The following is a 20,740-nucleotide window of genomic DNA, read 5'->3' as shown; positions in this document are numbered from 1 at the left end:
TTATTGGATCTATCAATCTTCATAGTTTTCTTCCATTCAATAAGAATCAATGCAACATCTAAGATGAGACATTTTCTATTTTATTGGGAACAATATTTGAACTATTTTGCCCTAAATATTACCGACACCTTGCATTATTTGCAGTGAGAAATCTTTTCCGTTCAGGAGACGTGAAGAATATCCGATTCATAAGTATGCATGCAGACCTTATTATGAGGATGACACAGGATGAAGCCACTCAGACCACCAGGTCCATACCTGCTCCTGACAGAACTATCTCATTAGTCTCATTATCCCTCTCCTTGTTTTCCTGCACCTCACCACCTTGCTCATCAGATCCCCTCTAATTTGTCTTCTGCAGATGCTGGAAACTTGAGCAAAATACCAAGTGCTGCAGGAAAGTGGTTCAGGCAGTATCCAAGGAGGGAACATACTGAGTCTGAAAAAAAATGGTGCCAGTCCATTCCCTCCATGGATGTTGCCTGACCCGCTGAGTTCCCTCATGAAATGAAAAACATGAAGACCTTAATACATAAATATACATGTATTATAAAGAGCCAACCAATATTCTATGAACTAGTTTGGAGTGTGGGAGGAAACCGGAGCACCCGTTGTTGCATCAGGTTATTAGACAAAAGACTTGTAGTAAGGCTGATTATTTTCTTGTCTTTTAGGAGTCTATAGGAACATGCACATCCTCCAGTTTCATCTAGTGGCCAATGGCAAATCACTTATTAAATTCAATTTGGAAATATAAAGTGATTGTTGTGATTGATTAAGAATGTCTTTCGGTTGGTAGACTTTGAAGCAAAACACGAGTACCGGTAAACTCTGTCAAAACAATTATGTTTGTCATTTTTTCCATTTGTTCACCTTGTTATCGTGTGCCAACATTGTGAATATGTTGGTGTTTTCACTACATGGTGGTGTGTGTTGTTCAGTTGAGGTTATGGTAATTTTGATTAAGATGGATGGGTTTCTGTTACTTCACTCTGGATCGATATGAATTGCAACGTAAGGTGCATCTAACATCAAATTTGTCATTTGAATGTTCCATTCTTGAGTGAAGATGAATTTAAGCTCAAGCGTATGGTAATCTGAATGGTTGTACACAACAGATCAGGCACATAAGCAACCCTCTGCCTCTCATTCAGCTTTGAAACTCATGAAAATGAAAATATCTGAAATATATTCAGGAAAAGCTTGAAATGCTCAGCAGAGGCCATATCTCTGGAAAGAGAAACAAGTTCTTAGCACTGAAATGTTATCTCTGTTTCGCTTTCCATTGATGCTTTCCGACCCATTGAGTACTTCCATGGTTTCCCTCTGATGGCTTGGGACCCAATTAGTTTCTTAAAAATAGTGTCCTTTTGTGACAGATGGCAATCCTGGAATGGGAACTCTTTTGTAGGTTATCGCAATCTTATTGCAGTGCACTTTTCTGTTTCTTAAGAAGCTATTCTATGGCTTTGGATTAAAATTTGTCTTCATTATGGTGTAAATGATTTTTCTAGTCAGGATTGTGCAGTGGTTATTGGTGAGGGAAGTCCTTCCAATATAAGGCTGACTTGAACCATCCTTGATGGTGTTTTCCATGTTCTGCAGTGGGATGTTGGTCTTTTGAAAGGCTATTTGTGTTAGCCCTTTGCTTTTGATCTGCATATCTGCCTAAAGACAGTTTCAGTTCCAGCCTGTAATTGCTATCAGAAATTTCTATTGTTTTTTTTGTGTTTTTTACCATATTGTCTTCAGAGCAGAGAGGAGAGATTACAAATGGCAAACCATATTTCCCCCCAATCTGTTTGATTTTCCAGTCTGTGCTTTTTATCAAAGGTCAAACTGAAGTATGTCTGCTTTTCTATGTTGTATTGGAAATGCTTTGATATTTCCAGGAAATATATTGAATAGTTAATTGATAAAAGAATGGAAAGCACTTGTAAACTTCAATTATAGTTCGACAATGAAGATGGCTGTAAAATGGAAATATGTTTCATTTAGAACTAATACAGAGAATTGTGGAACTAATAACCTTAATGTTAGTTGTAACATAATGCAGTTTTTCATTGCTGTATAATATGCTATTTTGACACAACAATGAAGGATGTGGTGATTGCTCTTTTATTGATTGGTCAATATGCATTATTTTGTTGACAAAATATCACTGTAAAAATTGCCTGTATTGAAAGGCTTTTAGTTTGCTTTGAACACAAAGCTGATATTTTGTGAACATTGCAGTGTCTGGTCTTGCCTCATTTGTCTGATCTTGCAGCTCCTACTTTTTAAATACTGCAAGCTTAAATAAATGTTAACTTTAGGATTAGGAAAGATGATTTATTCATGCCTGTTTTAAGACTGTCTGATACTGCACATGGAATTTGAATTATGAATTTGGTTTGTTAGTTTAACAATCCTTTCAAGCAGCTTTCACTTGCTGAATCATTTTTATTCTCACACATTATTGTTTGATGTATACTTGGGCAACAGTTGTATTATAACTCTTGGTTACAGACTAGTGTCTGTAATGTGCATTGCATTGGTGGCAGACGGGACTAGGTTGTATTGGCAATGCTTCCAACCAAGTCATAGCAACCCTTAATACAGCAGAAAGGACTTGCATGTCATAGAGTCATAGAGACTTGCAGTGTAGAAACTGGCCCTTCAGCCCAACTGGCCCACGTGGGCTAGCATGTCCCATCTACAGCAGTCCCAACTGCCTGCATTTTATCCATATCCCTCTAAACCTGTTCTATCCATGTACCTGTCTTAAAGTTACTTTAAAGAAATCGTGCCTTGTTATGGTATGAAGTTATGCTTGAATTTACATGATGAGAGATGATCCCCAAGACAACATGGAGGGTGCAAAGTTTTTCTTCCCACCTCCTTTGTTCCAATGTCTGATTCTCACTTAACATCTCCACAGTCTGCTTATTGAATCTGAAATCATTCCCTGGCAATGTTGAAATGGCAATACAGTAGTCAGTTGATCTGGTGATCAAAGACTCATTGAAGTCTGTAAAGTTCACCAAACCCCAGGATACAAAAAAATAATCGTTTTGAACTGAATTAATAAAAAATGATAGGCTTGCTGAACCAAGATATCATGGCAATGATCAAACTTGCATGTGCTCGTTAATTTAAGTTTTTTTTTGTTGCCTTTGTCGTTTCTGATATGCTGTCTAAGCAGCTGGGTGACCTTTACCAGAGGAAGCCTGGAGCTGTTGGGCCTGCTGTTGAGAGGGAGACATGGTGGTGATACCCTAGCAGCCTCCTTTAGTCTCTAACCCAGGCAGCACCTTGGATAAATACTGTATGTGCATTTAAGAGGCTGCTTTGAATAAGACAAGCAGTTGACAGTTCTCTAAAGAAATTTCAGAAATTATTTAAAAGTGATTTAAAGAGAGTTACTGCAGATGTAAAATGAAAATGAGTAAATATAGATGTATCAGTGCATTTTAATCAGCCACAGTGCACACTGAGTTCTTATTCCACTTGCATTGTATTCTCTGCAAGATATTGGGCTCCATCCGTTTTGGATATCTGTTGAGAATGTGTTCGGTATATTTGAACCGTGGAAGATGTTGGGTCTGCCCTTTTTTAAAATGAAGATTATCCTTAATAAACAGAACCAATGTGACTATATAAAGATAAACGGTCATTCTGTTAGGGTGCTTGGATTTGCGGGAGAAGAATTGTTCTAATGGAGTTTTGAGGCTGTCATCTGTTTCCTCCAAAGGGGACTTTCCTGTTGTTTCCATGTAGGATTTGTCATGAGTTTTATTACATATTTTATTCGTTTGCTTCTCTGCATATTCTTGGAATGGTGGTTAGTTGCCAGTTTTAGTAGCACGAGTAAGAGCTTGTCGCTTAATTATATATGTTTGCATTGGACACAAATTGAACATTTATTGGTTGTATAGATGACTGCTTGTTCAAATGTAGTTGTTCAAGGTGAACATATAGGGTAGATCATCATCACCAGCTTTTAAAAAGACAAATAATGCCCATGCAGTATATTGATAATGTGGTCAAACATACCTAAATAACCCTTTTAAATAAGCATCTGAATGATCTCACAAGAAAGGTCATTAGAAGTCATCAGACTGTTTAGATTAGATGTGGAAATGTTTGTGTTGGATTCCCAATTTATTTTTGCATGGGTCCCTTTTTTTCTTTGAGGTATTGTGCAGCTATGAGATAAGGAGTTTGACTTTCTTTCTCTGTCCTCTCTGCTGATGATGAGGCTGCTTAGGTTTATGTAAGAAGTTGTTCATCTTTAGACATGACTTGACTTGAGTAATGTGAAAATGCCAGACTTTACTTGTATAAGGGTAATAGTTATATCAAATTTAACACATCAGGCAATTATGATGTTTTCAGATTTTGTTTGCAGGGTTTTGGTATGAAAGGGATTAGTGATTAACTGACTTTATTTGGGAGGCTCTTGTTATTCCTTGGTGATGATTAAATCCTTCTGGTAACCAGAGCTGAGGACAAGGTGGTGTTGAGAGATGACAGAAATATGAATCAGGACGACAATTCAAGCGTTTAACAAAGTTAGTCCCTGTTGTGCTGACTGTATAATAACAGAAGCCTTACACCTGGATAATGATCCAAAGACTTTATTAACTACATAGCAAGCACGACCTCACGCCTACACATTCCACTTACCCTAACCCGAATCTCACAAGCAGTGGTCACTCAAAAGCTAAAGGGGCGTAACTACAAAAGCATGACACATAACATGAGTAACACCATTACACTAATCTACATCCCCCCTCTTAAAGAATCAACAACGATACAGACCCATAAACGTCATGTATAACAATCGGTGACAAACTGGAGGAAAGTTAAACATAGTCCGGATACTTCACAACCGGCCTGCAAACACGAGCAGCACGTGTATGATAGGGACCATCTCCATTCTTCTTATCCGGGGAGAGAGCAGGCGATTCCACAGGCGAGGGAGACTGAATCAATGTCCCTGGAGACGAAGCAGCAAACTGTGGAACAGGCGATGAATATGGAGGCAAAGATGGAACAGGCAGAGGAGCTGTTGCAGACATGGACTGTTGAGGCGTGGGTTTCCTATCCCACTTCTAATGTTGTGCTGACTGTATAATAACAGAAGCCTTACACCTGGATAATGATCCAAAGACTTTATTAACTACATAGCAGGCACGGGTTAAATGGAACCTGGCCTTGTAAAAGCAGGTGGTATTGAGCTGCTCTACCTGCTCAATGAGAACAACTACACTTTAATATTCAAAAAAGAACTAAGCACTCCAAAGTCATACAAATTTGTAGGTTAACTGGCTTGGTATAAGTGTTAATTGTCCCTAGTGTTTGTAGGCTAATGTTAATGTGCGGGGATCGCTGGTCGTTGCAGACTCACTGGGCCGAAGGGCCTGTTTCCACACTGTATCTCTCTGAATTACATAGAAACATAGAAAATAGGTGCAGGAGTAGGCCATTGGGCCTTCGAGCCTGCACCGCCATTCAATATGATCATGGCTGATCATCCAGCTCAGTAGCCTGTACCTGCCTTCTCTCCATACCCCCTGATCCCTTTAGCAAAAAGGGCCACATCTAACTCCCTCTTAAATATAGCCAATGAACTGGCCTCAACTACCTTCTGTGGCAGAGAATTCCACAGACTCACCACTCTCTGTGTGAAGAAATGTTTTCTCATCTCGGTCCTAAAAGACTTCCCCCTTATCCTTAAGCTGTGACCCCTGGTTCTGGACTCCCCCAACATCGGGAACAATCTTCCCGCATCTAGCCTCTCCAACCCCTTAAGAATTTTATATGTTTCTATGAGATCCCCCCTCAGTCTTCTAAATTCCAGCGAGTACAAGCCCAGTCTATCCAGTCTTTCCTCATATGAAAGTCCCGCCATCCCAGGGATCAATCTAGTGAACCTTCTCTGTACTCCCTCTAAGGCAAGAACGTCTTTCCTCAGGTTAGGAGACCAAAACTGCACACAATACTCCAGGTGCGGTCTCACCAAGGCCCCGTACAACTGCAGCAGAACCTCCCTGCTCCTAAACTCAAATCCTCTTGCTATGAATGCCAACATACCATTCGCTTTCTTCACTGCCTGCTGCACCTGCATGCTTGCTTTCAATGACTGGTGCACCATGACACCCAGGTCATGTTGCATCTCCCCTTCTCCCAATCGGTCACCATTCAGGTAATACTCTGCTTTCCTGTTCTTGCCGCCAAAGTGGATAACCTCACATTTATCCACATTATATTGCATCTGCCATGCATTTGCCCACTCGCCTAATCTATCCAAGTCACTCTGCAGCCTCCTAGCATCCTCCTCGCAGCTAACACTGCCACCCAGCTTCATGTCATCCACAAACTTAGAGATGTTGCATTCAATTCCCTCGTCCAAATCATTAATATACACTGTAAATAACTGGGGTCCCAGCACTGAGCCTTGCGGTACCCCACTAGTCACTGCCTGCCATTCCGAAAAGGACCCGTTTATTCCTACTCTTTGCTTCCTGTCCGCCAACCAATTTTCTATCCACCTCAACACTGAACCCTCAATACCGTGTGCTTTAAGTTTGTACACCAATCTCCTATGTGGGACCTTGTCAAAGGCCTTCTGAAAGTCCAGATATAACACATCGACTGGTTCTCCCTTATCCACTCTACTAGTTACATCCTCGAAAAATTCTATAAGATTCGTCAGACATGATTTGCCTTTGGTAAATCCATGCTGACTTTGTCCGATGATTTCACCACTTTCCAAATGTGATGCTATCACATCTTTAATAACTAACTCTAGCATTTTCCCCACTACCGATGTTAGGCTAACTGGTCTATAATTCCCCGTTTTCTCTCTCCCTCCCTTTTTAAAAAGTGGGGTTACATTAGCTACCCTCCAGTCCTCAGGAACTACTCCAGAATCTAAAGAGTTTTGAAAAATTATCACTAATGCATCCACTATTTCTGAGGCTACTTCCTTAAGCACTCTGGGATGCAGCCTATCTGACCCTGGGGATTTATCTGCCTTTAATCCATTTAATTTACCTAACACCACTTCCCGACTAACCTGGATTTCCCTCAGTTCCTCCATCTCATTAGACCCCTGGTCCCCCGCTATTTCCGGCAGACGGTTTATGTCTTCCTTAGTGAAGACAGAACCAAAGTATTTGTTCAATTGGTCTGCCATCTCCTTGTTCCCTATGATCAATTCACTTGTTTCCGACTGCAAGGGACCTACATTTGTCTTAACTAATCTTTTTCTCTTGACATATCTATAAAAGCTTTTGCAGTCAGTTTTTATGTTCCTTGCCAGTTTTCCCTCATAATCTATTTTCCCTTTCCTAATTAAGCCCTTTGTCCTCCTCTGCTGGACTCTGAATTTCTCCCAGTCCTCTGGTATGCTACTTTTTCTGGCTAATCTGTATGCTTCATCTTTTGTTTTAATACTATCCTTGATTTCCCTTGTTAGCCACGGATGCACTAACTTTCCTGGTTTGTTCTTTTGCCAAACTGGGATGAACACTTGTTGTAGTTCATCCATGCGACCTTTAAATGCCTTCCATTGCAATAGACAATAGGTGCAGGAGTAGGCCATTCAGCCCTTCGAGCCAGCACCGCCATTCAATGCGATCATGGCTGATCACTCTCAATCAGTACCCCGTTCCTGCCTTCTCCCCATACCCCCTCACTCCGCTATCCTTAAGAGCTCTATCCAGCTCTCTCTTGAAAGCATCCAACGAACTGGCCTCCACTGCCTTCTGAAGCAGAGAATTCCACACCTTCACCACTCTCTGACTGAAAAAGTTCTTCCTCATCTCCGTTCTAAATGGCCTACCCCTTATTCTTAAACTGTGGCCCCTTGTTCTGGACTCCCCCAACATTGGGAACATGTTTCCTGCCTCTAATGTGTCCAATCCCCTAATTATCTTATATGTTTCAATAAGATCCCCCCTCATCCTTCTAAATTCCAGTGTATACAAGCCTAATTGCTCCAGCCTTTCAACATACGACAGTCCCGCCATTCCGGGAATTAACCTAGTGAACCTACGCTGCACGCCCTCAATAGCAAGAATATCCTTCCTCAAATTTGGAGACCAAAACTGCACACAGTACTCCAGGTGCGGTCTCACCAGGGCCCGGTACAACTGTAGAAGGACCTCTTTGCTCCTATACTCAACTCTTGTTACAAAGGCCAACATTCCATTGGCTTTCTTCACTGCCTGCTGTACCTGCATGCTTCTTTTCAGTGACTGATGCACTAGGACACCCAGATCTTGTCGAACATCCCCTCTTCCTAACTTGACACCATTCAGATAATAATCTGCCTTTCTATTCTTACTTCCAAAGTGAATAACCTCACACTTATCTACATTAAACTGCATCTGCCATGTATCCGCCCATTCACACAACCTGTCCAAGTCACCCTGCAGCCTTATTGCATCTTCCTCACAATTCACACTACCCCCCAGCTTAGTATCATCTGCAAATTTGCTAATGGTACTTTTAATCCCTTCATCTAAGTCATTAATGTATATCGTAAATAGCTGGGGTCCCAGCACCGAACCTTGCGGTACCCCACTGGTCACTGCCTGCCATTCCGAAAAGGGACCCATTCATCCCCACTCTTTGCTTTCTGTCTGTCAACCAATTTTCTATCCATGTCAGTACCCTACCCCCAATACCATGTGCTCTAATTTTGCCCACTAATCTCCTATGTGGGACCTTGTCGAAGGCTTTCTGAAAGTCGAGGTACACCACATCCACTGACTCTCCCCTGTCAATTTTCCTAGTTACATCCTCAAAAAATTCCAGTAGATTTGTCAAGCATGATTTCCCCTTCGTAAATCCATGCTGACTCGGAATGATCCTGTTACTGCTATCCAAATGCTCAGCAATTTTGTCTTTTATAATTGACTCCAGCATCTTCCCCACCACTGATGTCAGACTAACTGGTCTATAATTACCCGTTTTCTCTCTCCCTCCTTTCTTAAAAAGTGGGATAACATTTGCTATCCTCCAATCCACAGGAACTGATCCTGAATCTATAGAACATTGAAAAATGATCTCCAATGCTTCCACTATTTCTAGAGCCACCTCCTTAAGTACCCTGGGATGCAGACCATCAGGCCCTGGGGATTTATCAGCCTTCAGTCCCATCAGTCTATCCAAAACCATTTCCTGCCTAATGTGGATTTCCTTCAGTTCCTCCATCACCCTAGGTTCTCCGGCCCCTAGAACATTTGGGAGATTGTGTGTATCTTCCTCAGTGAAGACAGATCCAAAGTAACGGTTTAACTCGTCTGCCATTTCTTTGTTCCCCATAATAAATTCCCCTGCTTCTGTCTTCAAGGGACCCACATTTGCCTTGACTATTTTTTTCCTCTTCACGTACCTAAAAAAACTTTTGCTATCCTCCTTTATATTATTGGCTAGTTTACCCTCGTACCTCATCTTTTCTCCCCGTATTGCCTTTTTAGTTAACTTTTGTTGCTCTTTAAAAGAGTCCCAATCCTCTGTCTTCCCACTCTTCTTTGCTATGTTATACTTCCTCTCCTTAATTTTTATGCTGTCCTTGACTTCCCTTGTCAGCCACAGGTGTCTCTTACTCCCTTTAGAGTCTTTCCGCCTCTTTGGGATAAATTGATCCTGCAACCTCTGCATTATTCCCAGGAATACCTGCCATTGCTGTTCTCCCGTCTTCCCTGCTAGGGCTTCCTTCCAGTCAATTTTGGCCAGCTCCTGCCTCATGCCTCTGTAATCCCCTTTGCTATACTGTAATACTGACACTTCCGATTTTCCCTTATGCCTTTCCATTTGCAGAGTAAAACTTATCATGTTGTGATCACTGCCTCCTAATGGCTCTTTTCACCTCTAGTCCCCTTATCAGATCAGGATCATTACACAACACTAAATCCAGAAATGCCTTCTCCCTGGTAGGCTCCAGTACAAGCTGTTCTAAGAATCCATCTCGAAGGCACTCTACAAACTCTCTTTCCTGGGGTCCATTTCCAACCTGATTTTCCCAGTCTACCTGCATGTTGAAATCTCCCATAACCACAGTAGCATTACATTTGTGACACGCCAATTTTATCTCCTGATTCAACTTGCACCCTATGTCGAGGCTACTGTTTGGGGGCCTATAGATAACTCCCATTAGGGTCTTTTTACCCTTACAATTCCTCAATTCTATCCATACTGATTCAACATCTCCTGATTCTATGTCACCCCTTGCAAGGGAATGAATATCATTCCTTACCAGCAGAGCAACCCCACCCCCTCTGCCCACCTGTCTGTCTTTTCTATACGTTGTGTACCCCTGAATATTCAATTCCCAGCCCTGGTCCTCATGTAGCCATGTCTCAGTGATCCCTACAACATCATACTTGCCCATGACTAACTGAGCCTCAAGCTCATCCACTTTATTTTTTATACTACGCGCATTTAAGTACAACACTTTAACTTCTGTATTTACCTCCCCTCTCACATCGGTCACAAATGGCCCTGCCCTTAATCTCTTTTCCTCTCTAGAACTTCTGTTCCCATTCTTCCGAGAGTCTTCTGCAATATCTCCTGTATTCCCTTTAACCTCATCTTCATATTCACAATTTGTTAACCCCCACTACTTAGTTTAAAGCCACAGATGTCGCACTAGCAAACCTGCCTGCCAGAATGTTTGTCCCCCTGCTGTTAAGATGTAACCCGTCCCTTTTGCACAAGTCACCCCTAGCCCAGAAGAGATCCCAGTGGTCCAGAAATCTAAATCCCTGCTCTCTGCACCAGCCCCTCAGCCATAAATTCATACCCTCTATCTCTCTGTTCCTGGCCTCACCAGCACGAGGTACCGGTAGCAGTCCAGAGATAACCACCTTCGACGTCCTACTTCTCAGTCTTTTTCCTAACTCTCTAAACTCCCGCTGTAGCACCTCCTTCCTCTTCCGCCCGACGTCATTTGTGCCCATGTGCACAACGACTTCAGGTTGATCGCCTTCCCTCACTAGGATTTTCTGAAGCCGGTCCGTGATGTGCTGAACCCTGGCACCAGGGAGGCAACAGACCATCCTCAAGTCCCTCCTGCTGCCACAAAATCTTCTGTCTGTCCCTCGGACGATGGAGTCACCCACCACTACGGCTCTTCCTGACTTCGGTCTCCCCTGTCGAGTATCCTTGCCAACAGGTCCGCCACCCGGACTGGAAATGTCTTCTGCCCCGACAGTTCCCAAGAGGGTATACCTATTTGCAATAGGCACAGCCACTGGGGTCTCCTGTAGTCCACGTCCACTCCCCCCTGAAACAGTCTCCCACCTTCGCTCGACCTGGACCCTTGGCGTGACAGCCTCACAATAGGTCCTGTCGAGGAAACTCTCGCATTCCCGGATGGCCCTGAGGTCATCCAACTGCCTCTCCAACTCCACCACACGTCCATTCAGGAGCTGCACCTGGACACAGTTGTTGCAGGTGTAGCTCCCAGAAGCTCCAGCGACGTCCCTATCCTCCCACATCCTGCAGGAAACACACTGCACCAACTTTTCCGCCATTACTTTGTGTCTATAAACAGTTCAGGCTTAAAACAATTGTACCCTCCTCACCTCAGCCGAAGACTCGCAGCCAAAGACTCGCACTTTTCTCACTGGGCACTTTTCTCACTGGGCACTTTTCTCACTGGGCACTTTTCTCACTGGGCACTTTTCTCACTGGGCACTTTTCTCACTGGGCACTTTTCTCACTGGGCACTTTTCTCACTGGGCACTTTTCTCACTGGGCACTTTTCTCACTGGGCACTTTTCTCACTGGGCACTTTTCTCACTGGGCACTTTTCTCACTGGGCACTTTTCTCACTGGGCACTTTTCTCACTGGGCACTTTTCTCACTGGGCACTTTTCTCACTGGGCACTTTTCTCACTGGGCACTTTTCTCACTGAGCACTTTTCTCACTGGGCACTTTTCTCACTGGGCACTTTTCTCACTGGGCTGTACCCGAACAGGGCTGCACCCTTTTGCAAGTCTTGCTTATATCACCAATTAAATTGCCTGATTGTCCAATTTACCAGACCTCACTTAAATGATCAACCAATCCACGTATTCTCTTCTAACTGACTTATTGCACTGTAATTGCCACTCACTTTCAGCCAACCGTGGTCCTCTCTCCAACTTCCCGACCTTTACAGACTGATTAACAGTGCCCTATTGGCACTCTTTTTAAACTGCCGTTCCTCCCACTATTAGCAGGTACTTACTTTCAGCCAACGGTGGTCCTCTCTCCAACTTCCCGACCTTTACAGACTGTCCACCGTCAACCCTTTCAGCATCAATCGCCAGTCTATTGGACAATTCACGCCTCATACCCTCAAAGTTACCTTTCTTTAAGTTCAGAACACTTGTTTCTGTATTGACTTTGTCACTCTCCATCCTAATGAAGATCTCTACCATATTATGATCACTCTTGCCCAAGGGGCCTCGCACAACAAGACTGCTAACTAACCCTTCCTCATTACTCAATACCCAGTCTAGAATGGCCTGTTCTCTCGTTGGTTCCTCGACATATTGGTTTAGAAAACCATCTCTCAAACATTCCAAGAAATCCTCTTCCTCAGCACCCCTGCCAGTTTGGTTCACCCAATCTATATGAAGATTGAAGTCACCCATTATAACTGCTGCACCTTTAGTGCACGCATTTCTAATTTCCTGCTTGATGCCATCCCCAACCTCACTACTGCTGTTAGGTGGCCTGTACACAACTCCCACTAGTGTTTTCTGCCCCTTAGTGTTTCGTAGCTCTACCCATATCGATTCCACTTCCTCCAAGCTAATGTCCTTCCTTTCCACTGCTTTAACCTCCTCTCTAGCCAGTAACGCTACCCCACCTCCTTTTCCTTTCTGTCTATCCCGCCTGAATATAGAATATCCCTGGATGTTGAGCTCCCAGCCTTGGTCACCCTGGAGCCATGTCTCCGTAATCCCAACTATATCATAATCATTAATAACTATCTCCACATTTAATTCATCCACCTTATTACGTATACTCCTTGCATTGAGACACAAAGCCTTCAGGCTTGTTTTTACAACTCTCTTACCCCTTATACAATTATGTTGAAAAGTGGCCCTTTTTGATTTTTGCCCTGGATTTGTCTGCCTGCCACTTTTACTTTTCACCTTGCTACCTGTTACTTCTACCCTCATTTTACACCCCTCTGTCTCTCTGCTCCTGCTCCCATCCTCCTGCCACATTAGTTTAAATCCTCCCCGACAGCACTAGCAAACACTCCCTCTAGGACATTGGTTCCATTCCATCTCAGGTGCAGACCGTCCTGTTTGTACTGGTCCCACCTCTCCCAGAACTGGTTCCAATGTCCTAAAATTTTGAATCCCTCCCCCTTGCACCATTTTTCAAGCCACGTATTCATCTGAAATATCCTCCTATTCCTACTCTGACTAGCACGTGGCACTGGTAGTAATCCAGAGATTATTACCTTTGAGGTCCTACTTTTAAGTTTATCTCCTAGCTCTCTAAATTCACCTTGTAGGACCTCATCCCGTTTTTTACCTAAATCGTTGGTGCCAATGTGCACCACGACAACTGGCTGCTCACCCTCCCCCTCCAGAATGTCCTGCAGCCGCTCAGAGATATCCCTGACCCTTGCACCAGGGAGGCAACATACCATCCTGGAGTCTCGTTTGCGGCCACAGAAACGCCTATCTATTCCCCTTACAATTGAATCCCCTATCACTATAGCCCTTCCACTCTTTTTCCTCCCCTCTTTTGCCGCAGAGCCACCCACGGTGCCATGAACTTGGCTGCTGCTGCCTTCCCCTGATGAGCCATCTCCCCCAACAGTATCCAAAATGGCATATCTGTTTAGGAGGGAGATGACCGCAGGGGACTCCTGCACTACCTGCCTACTGCTACGCTGGCTAGTGGCCACCCGTTTCCTTTCTGTCCGCTTATCTTTTACCTGTGGTGTGGCCAACTCACTATACGTGCTATCCACGACCTCAGCATCGTGGATGCTCCAGAATGAGTCCAACCGCAGCTCCAACCGTTCAATGCGGTTTGCCAGGAGCTGCAGCTGGACACACTTCCTGCACACGTAGTCATCAGGGACACCGACAATATCCCTGATCTCCCACATGTTGCAGGATGAGCATTCCACGGGGCCGATCTCACCTGACATGTCTTGCCCCCAAATTAAATCAAATCCCTCTTAATCCTTTAAACTGTACCTTTACTAAAAAGCACTGTACCTTTAACTCACTGAACCCTGAACTCACTGAACCCTGAACTCACTGAACCCTTAACTCACTGAACCCTTAACTAAAAGTACGAACAAAAAGCAGAAATACAACCCCGGGGTTACGCCCAATCAGCTGCTTCCTCTAGTCCGCTTCCACCAATCAGCGGCTTCCTCCAGACCACTTCTTTTAAAGTGTGTGGGAACCGCCTCCAACCGCCCCTGGGCCAATGTGTGAACAAGCCCCGCGCTGGGTTTTTAAACCTACCGCCCGGACGCTGCTCCAACCGCCTCCAACTGCTCCTGGGCCTCTGTGTGAACAAGCCCCGCGCTGGGTTTTTAAACCTACCGCCCGGACGCTGCTCCAACCGCCTCCAACCGCTCCTGGGCCTCTTTTTTTTATATGTAACTTCTTTTTTTTTATATGTAAATTTTAAAATTGTAGATAAGTTCTGCAGGTTTTTCATATGTAGAATTGAATGTCCCAGGTTGGGTAAGCATCAGAAATGTGCTGCTGATTTTTGTTTATACGGAGGAGATTCTCTGAGCAATCTGAACGTTTTGAGCAGTCTATGTAGCTTGGCAGCAAAACTCCAAGACTGGTAACATACACAGCGGGTTCACAAAGCTGTCGCCTTCCCTCGCTCTCAAGTGTGAATGGAAGTAGAAGTGGTAATCTTTGGCAACAGAGTGTATAATAGAGCAGCTGCAGTTTTCCATCGTGCTGCCCCACACCAGTAAACAAGCTGTTTGCCATTTTATGCCTCCTACCCATAAAATAACGTCATATGTAGTTGTATTCTGCTCACATTCAGATTTACATGTATTTGCACACTTTCTTATCCCACATTGTACAATGGAATAGTTTAATGTAAGTAGTTTCTGGCACAACTACTTGCATTGATGAGGAAAGATAATGTCTCTCTCTTATTCCCCAGTCATATAAAATGTCAATGCAGCAGTTTTTGTTTTATTGGCTTTAATGATTTTTTTTTACCCATTGGATTTCATCAAACCTTAATTTTATGTATAGAAATTAGTTTCATTGGACTGAGCAAGAAACATTGTTGTTTACCCAAGCTTGCCCAGATTTCAGCAACTTGGTATAATTTCCCTAGATACTTAAGAGATCAATTCTGAGTGTATTTCCTGAAATATCATTCATGGCAAACCAAAAGAAAGGATTTTCTGGCTGTTGGGTGTCTCCTGGAACCCAACTGTTCCCTGTACAAAGCCAACCGAATGTGTTATGATGTAAAATGTTAAGCTTGTAAAAGAAACAGGAGAATGCAGTGTCAGCAGATCCTGTTGGTCATTTTACAAATGGACACGGCGCAGAGAAGGGGCTTGTTGTTTATTGCTTGTCATATGCTGCATTGCCACACTTATACTGAAATGCCATGTTGCAGCTGTACAAAGCATTGGTCAGGTTATGCTTGGAGAATTACATACACTTCTGATTGTCACACCACTGGAAGGATAGGGTGGCATTAGAAAGAATGCTGAAGAGATTCCCCAGGATGTTGCCTGGAAAGGAAGATGATAGTTATAAGGAGAAATTGGGCAAGCTGGGTATAATCTCACTAGAGGCTGAGGGGTGACCCAAGAGGTTTGTTTAATTATGAGGGACATAAATGAGATGGATAGTCATGGGGGTGGGGGGTAGACCAGAAGAATGGGTTTAACGTGAGAGGGCAGAAACTTAAAGGCGATCTGAGGGGCAACCTTTTCCACACACAGGATGGGGAGTGCACAGACAAACTGCTAAAGGCAGAAACTATTAAATGGTTAAAAGATATTTGAACATGTACATGTTGCTAAGACATGTACATGGGTTGGAAAGGAATGGAGGGATACGGGCCTTGTGTGAGCAAGTGGGATTAGTGTAGATAGGCATCATATGCGGCATGGAACAAAGGGCCTTTTTCTGTGCTGTATAATTCTGTCTTGATAACAGCAGACCATTTCGAAATGCATTAATTAATGTGGCTAATTATACCTGGCTTATGGCCAAGGGGTAGGTGGAGTGTGAGGGGAATCATAGGGGAGGGGGGCAGTCCCACATTTCCCGGGGATCGGTGCCAGGCTGAACATGTTCATATTATGACTGGCACGCACTTGATTGCATTGTCTTTTGAACACTGCCTCCACTTTAACATTTCTGCCTTTCAACTCAAATTAACTTTTAAATGCTTTAAGAGTGTGCTAAATAATTATATATTTTTTTAAAGGCCAGTGTTTGTATAATTGGTCAAGTTATCAACTGTATTTGTAGCTGTGGTGCTCTTTGCATTTAGGATTAGTGAGACTGTACCGACCGTTCACTAGTATCATACTTTGTACATATTTTTTACGCACAATTGATACACACAGTTTATGTTTAACTAATACATCATCTGCCTCCCATGACTTTAAATGGAAATGGCATTGCTTGTCATTACTTGCCTTTGTTGGTCTTGAATCCATGAACCAAGGCAGTATTGGAGGGCAGAGAGTATTAGTATTGGTTCTTTATTGTCACATGTATCAAGATACAGTGAAAAGCTTTTGTTTGTGTGCGATTGAGCCAAATCATACCATACATGAGTGCATTCAAGCCACAAACGTACATAACACAATGTGCTGGAGGAACTCGGTGGGCCAGACAGCATCTGGGGAGGGAATGGATGGGCAACTTTTTGGATTGGAAGCCTTCTTCAGATTGATTGTGCGAGGGGAGAGAAAACTGGAAAAGAGAGGTGAAGGGGCGGGCCAAATCTTGCAAGTGGTAGGTTGTGAGAGGGGTTTGATTCGCAGATGGATGGAATAAGTGACAACGGCTGGAAGTGAAAAGGAGATGAGAGGTCGAGGAGACGAGTGAAATATAATGCTGGAGAGACGGATTGGATGGAAGGGAGGGGAATGAGAGACGAGTACATGAAGGAGGGGAAGGAATAGGGTCAATGGTGGGGTTGGGAGATGGTAAGAGAAATAAGAGTGCACCGAGGTGGGGATTGGCAGTCACGGGAAAGAAAGAAGTGGGTAGGGAAGTATTGCTTGGTGTTGGAGAATTCAATGTTCATACCATTAGGTTGTAAGTTACACTTGCGGAATATGAGGTGCTGTTCCTCCAGTTTGCGTGTGATTTTTTTTTTCCCCCAATTCAAAGGCCCTAAATTTCTTTATAATCTGAAAAGATTGTCATAGTATTTCTCTAATTTTTGTTTGCATAAAATAATTAATTTTGTGTGACATTCATTAATGCCAAAATGAACAGGAGCTGCTAGTTTTACAGAACTCGTTACGTTCACTTTATTTGTAGGTTGAAATGTAGCGAAATATCGGTCTTTTTTTTTTGCTTTAAAACCCTAGCTTAGCACACATGGGGGTATACACCTTTTAAGGCACACTCTTAAGTGTTGAAACTCTTGAGTTCTTACAAGGGAGGTTTAGAGTCTTGAATTCTATGGAAAAGTTAGTGTTAACATTTACTGCTGCTGTTGCAATAATAATAATAATAATAATAATAACATAGCCATGTTGATTTATGTTCTAGCCCCTGGAGATTCCTGATGGTCACCGAGCACCTTTCCCTTCCCACTACCGCAGCAGCAGTACTCGTAGTATTGACACACAGACACCCTCTGTCCAAGAGCGCAGCAGTAGCTGCAGCAGCCACTCACCATGTGTCTCCCCCTTCTACCCTACTGGATCTCAAGAGGGAAGCCCTTGCTCAGCAGAAGACCTTCAATATGACAGGGAAAAAGGTGAGAGTATAGGCTTCAAAGTGGGTGTGAATGCTGTTGATGACTTTGGTTCCCGTTGATTCGCATAGTGCATTTGCACTTGCAATAAAGTGGGCTTTATATGAAATGTTACCAACCTTTCAATGTGTAGAGGTAATGATCCATGCAATTGAACATACATATAGATAAATCATGTAAGATTATTCTGTGACTTTACAGGGTCTTTTAATTGGTTTTAATTGTCATAACGGAACAATATCTGAAGCAATGGTATCAATGGGTGTAGTTGTTGCTGCTGCATTTAAGGGAATTGCAAATTCTTTATTTTGCTGTCAGAAACCGTGGCAAATGTTTTTGAGCAAAGAAAATTTGAGATGGCAGATGGTAATGCAAAAAAACAAAAAACAATTGGCACTATTCAGTATCGGCATTCAGGAGCTTCAAGCTGCCAAATTCATTCTGGGCGGTGGGGGGGGGGGTTTCTCAGTAAAAGTGAGGAACAGAGAGGAAAGCACAAGGGACACTTTTCTTTGGTGCCGTAATGGACTGGGCAGATTACAGAACTTGGACAACATTAGTCCCATTGAAATTGTGGTAGGATTCTGTGTGATGATCACCTAAGTGGTGAGGATGAAGACCAGCTCATTGGGTTCCCCTTCCGTTATTTAAAATGGGTTCCTTTACTGTTATTCCTCTTCTTGAAAGGGACGTGCTTTGAGATGCCTCTGCTCCCACACCTCAAAGTTTCAAATTCAGAGACAGTAGGATGTTGATAACTCGGGGATAACACATGTGAGAGATGGGTAAGGTGGATGAACTCAGGGTGTGGGTAGGTACGTGTGAATGTGGGACATTTTGGCCATTACCAAAACCTGGCTAAGGGACAGGACTGACAGTTTAATGTCCCAGGTGCTACAGGCAAGAGAGAGGAGGGGGTAAAAGAGGAGACATGTGTTTTAACTGCTTTATTCATTAAGGATAACATTGAAAAATCGCCTGTTACAGTTATATGGGTGCAGCTGAGAAATAAAAGGGATGATCACTTTGTTGGAATTGTACACCAGCCCCCAAATAGTCAGTGGGAATTAAAGAAGCAAATATGCCAAAGATTGTATATAGCTGCAAGACTAATAGGGCTGTCATATTAGGGGCTTTTAATTTTCCAATATAGACTGCGAATGCCATTGTGCCAAAAGCTTAGATGAGGTGGAATTTGTCGTGTGTTCGGGAAGGTTTCCTCAGGTAATATTTAGCGGGCCTGACAAGGGAGAGCGTAAAGGTTGATATTGGTGCCCAAGATGAGTAAGGTAACATGCCTCAGTAACTACCAACTGATGGTACTAATGTCTTGTGATGAAGCGCTTTGAGAAGTTGATTATGAAGCGTGTCAACTCCTGACTTAGTAAGCACCTGGATCCACTACAATTCATCTACCGCCGTAATAGATCAACAGGGATTGCGATCTCACTGGCACTCCACTCTGCACTGCAACACCTAGTCAATAAGAACATGTCCGTCAGACAGGTGTTCAACATCATTCTCCATTCCAAACATATCATCAAACTCAGAGAACTGAGTCTCTGCTCATTCCTTTGAATCACTCTCAACAACTTCTCCTTTGACTCCTCTCACTTTCTCCAAATCCAAGGCGTAGCCATGAGCACTCACGTGGGCCCCAGCTATGCCTGCCTCTTTGTTGGGTACGTTGAACAATTCCTGTTCCAGGCGCACACTGGACCTATTCCCTGAACTCTATCTCCGCTACATTGACGACTGCATCAGAGCTACCTCCTGCGCACCCGTGCAGAACTCACTGACTTCATTAACTTCATTAGCAATTTCCAGCCTGCACTCAAATTCACTTGGACCATCTCCGACACCTCCCTCCCCTTTATTGGTCTCACCGTCTCTATCACAGAAGATAAACTATCGACTAACATCTATTATAAACTTACAAACTCTCACAGCTATCTAGACCAGTGCTTCTTAAACTGGTGAATGGTTCACCCAAGAGTGAATGACTTAATATATTATACACAAGACGAAAATTACCGAAAAACATAAGAACATTTAGTCGAGGGTGAATGAAATTTTGTGATAAAGACTCAAGGGTGAATGCGTTGAAGAAGCATTGATCTAGGCTAAACTTCTTCCCACCCTGCCTCCTGCAAAGACTCTATCCCCGACTCCTAATTCCTCCATCTACGCTGCATCTGCACCCATGATGAGTTTCATACCGGGACAACCGAGATGTCCTCATTCTTTTGGGAATGGGGGTTCCCCACTTCCATCATAGATGAGGCCTACACATGTGTCTCCTCAGTACCCCGCAGCTACTCACTTGCTACCTCTCCCCCTTGTTGCAACAGGGACAGAATCCCCCTAGTCCTCACTTTTCACTTCGTCAGCTGTCACAGCGCATAATTCTCCCTGTACCTCCTCCCTCAACTCTGTCCAGGGACCACGACTGTCCTTTCAGGTGAGGCAGTGGTTCACTTGCACCTCCTCCAACCACATCTACTATATCCACTATTCTAGGTGTGGACTCTTGTACATTGGCGAAACCAAGCGCAGACTGGGTGATCGTTTTACTGAACACCTTCGCTCAGTCCGCCTTGGCCTGCACGATCTCCCGGTTTAACTCCCCTTCCCATTCCCATACTGACCTTTCTGCCCTGGGCCTCCACCATTGTCAGAGTGAGGCCAAAGGCAAATTGGAGGAACAGCACCTCATATTTTGCTCTGGCAGCTTACAACCCAGTGGTACGATTGTTGATTTTTCTAACTTCAAGT

The 20,740-nt window shown here is 43.5% G+C and overlaps 1 protein-coding gene across 1 annotated transcript in view; it reads left to right on the top strand.

Annotated features, from left to right (window-relative positions):
- Positions 1 to 20,740, top strand: part of glcci1a (glucocorticoid induced 1a) — a 178,636-nt gene that overhangs the window by 124,954 nt on the left and 32,942 nt on the right. The window contains exon 6 of the mRNA XM_078422152.1: positions 17,758 to 17,968. Coding sequence (XP_078278278.1) covers positions 17,758 to 17,968 — 211 coding nt within the window. The remainder of the gene's footprint in view (positions 1 to 17,757; positions 17,969 to 20,740) is intronic.

Source organism: Rhinoraja longicauda, chromosome 2, assembly GCF_053455715.1.
Source record: "Rhinoraja longicauda isolate Sanriku21f chromosome 2, sRhiLon1.1, whole genome shotgun sequence".
Classification (NCBI taxonomy): Eukaryota; Metazoa; Chordata; class Chondrichthyes; order Rajiformes; family Arhynchobatidae; genus Rhinoraja; species Rhinoraja longicauda.
Note: the sequence above shows the minus strand (reverse complement) of the source record. Positions and strands in the feature narration are given on the sequence as shown.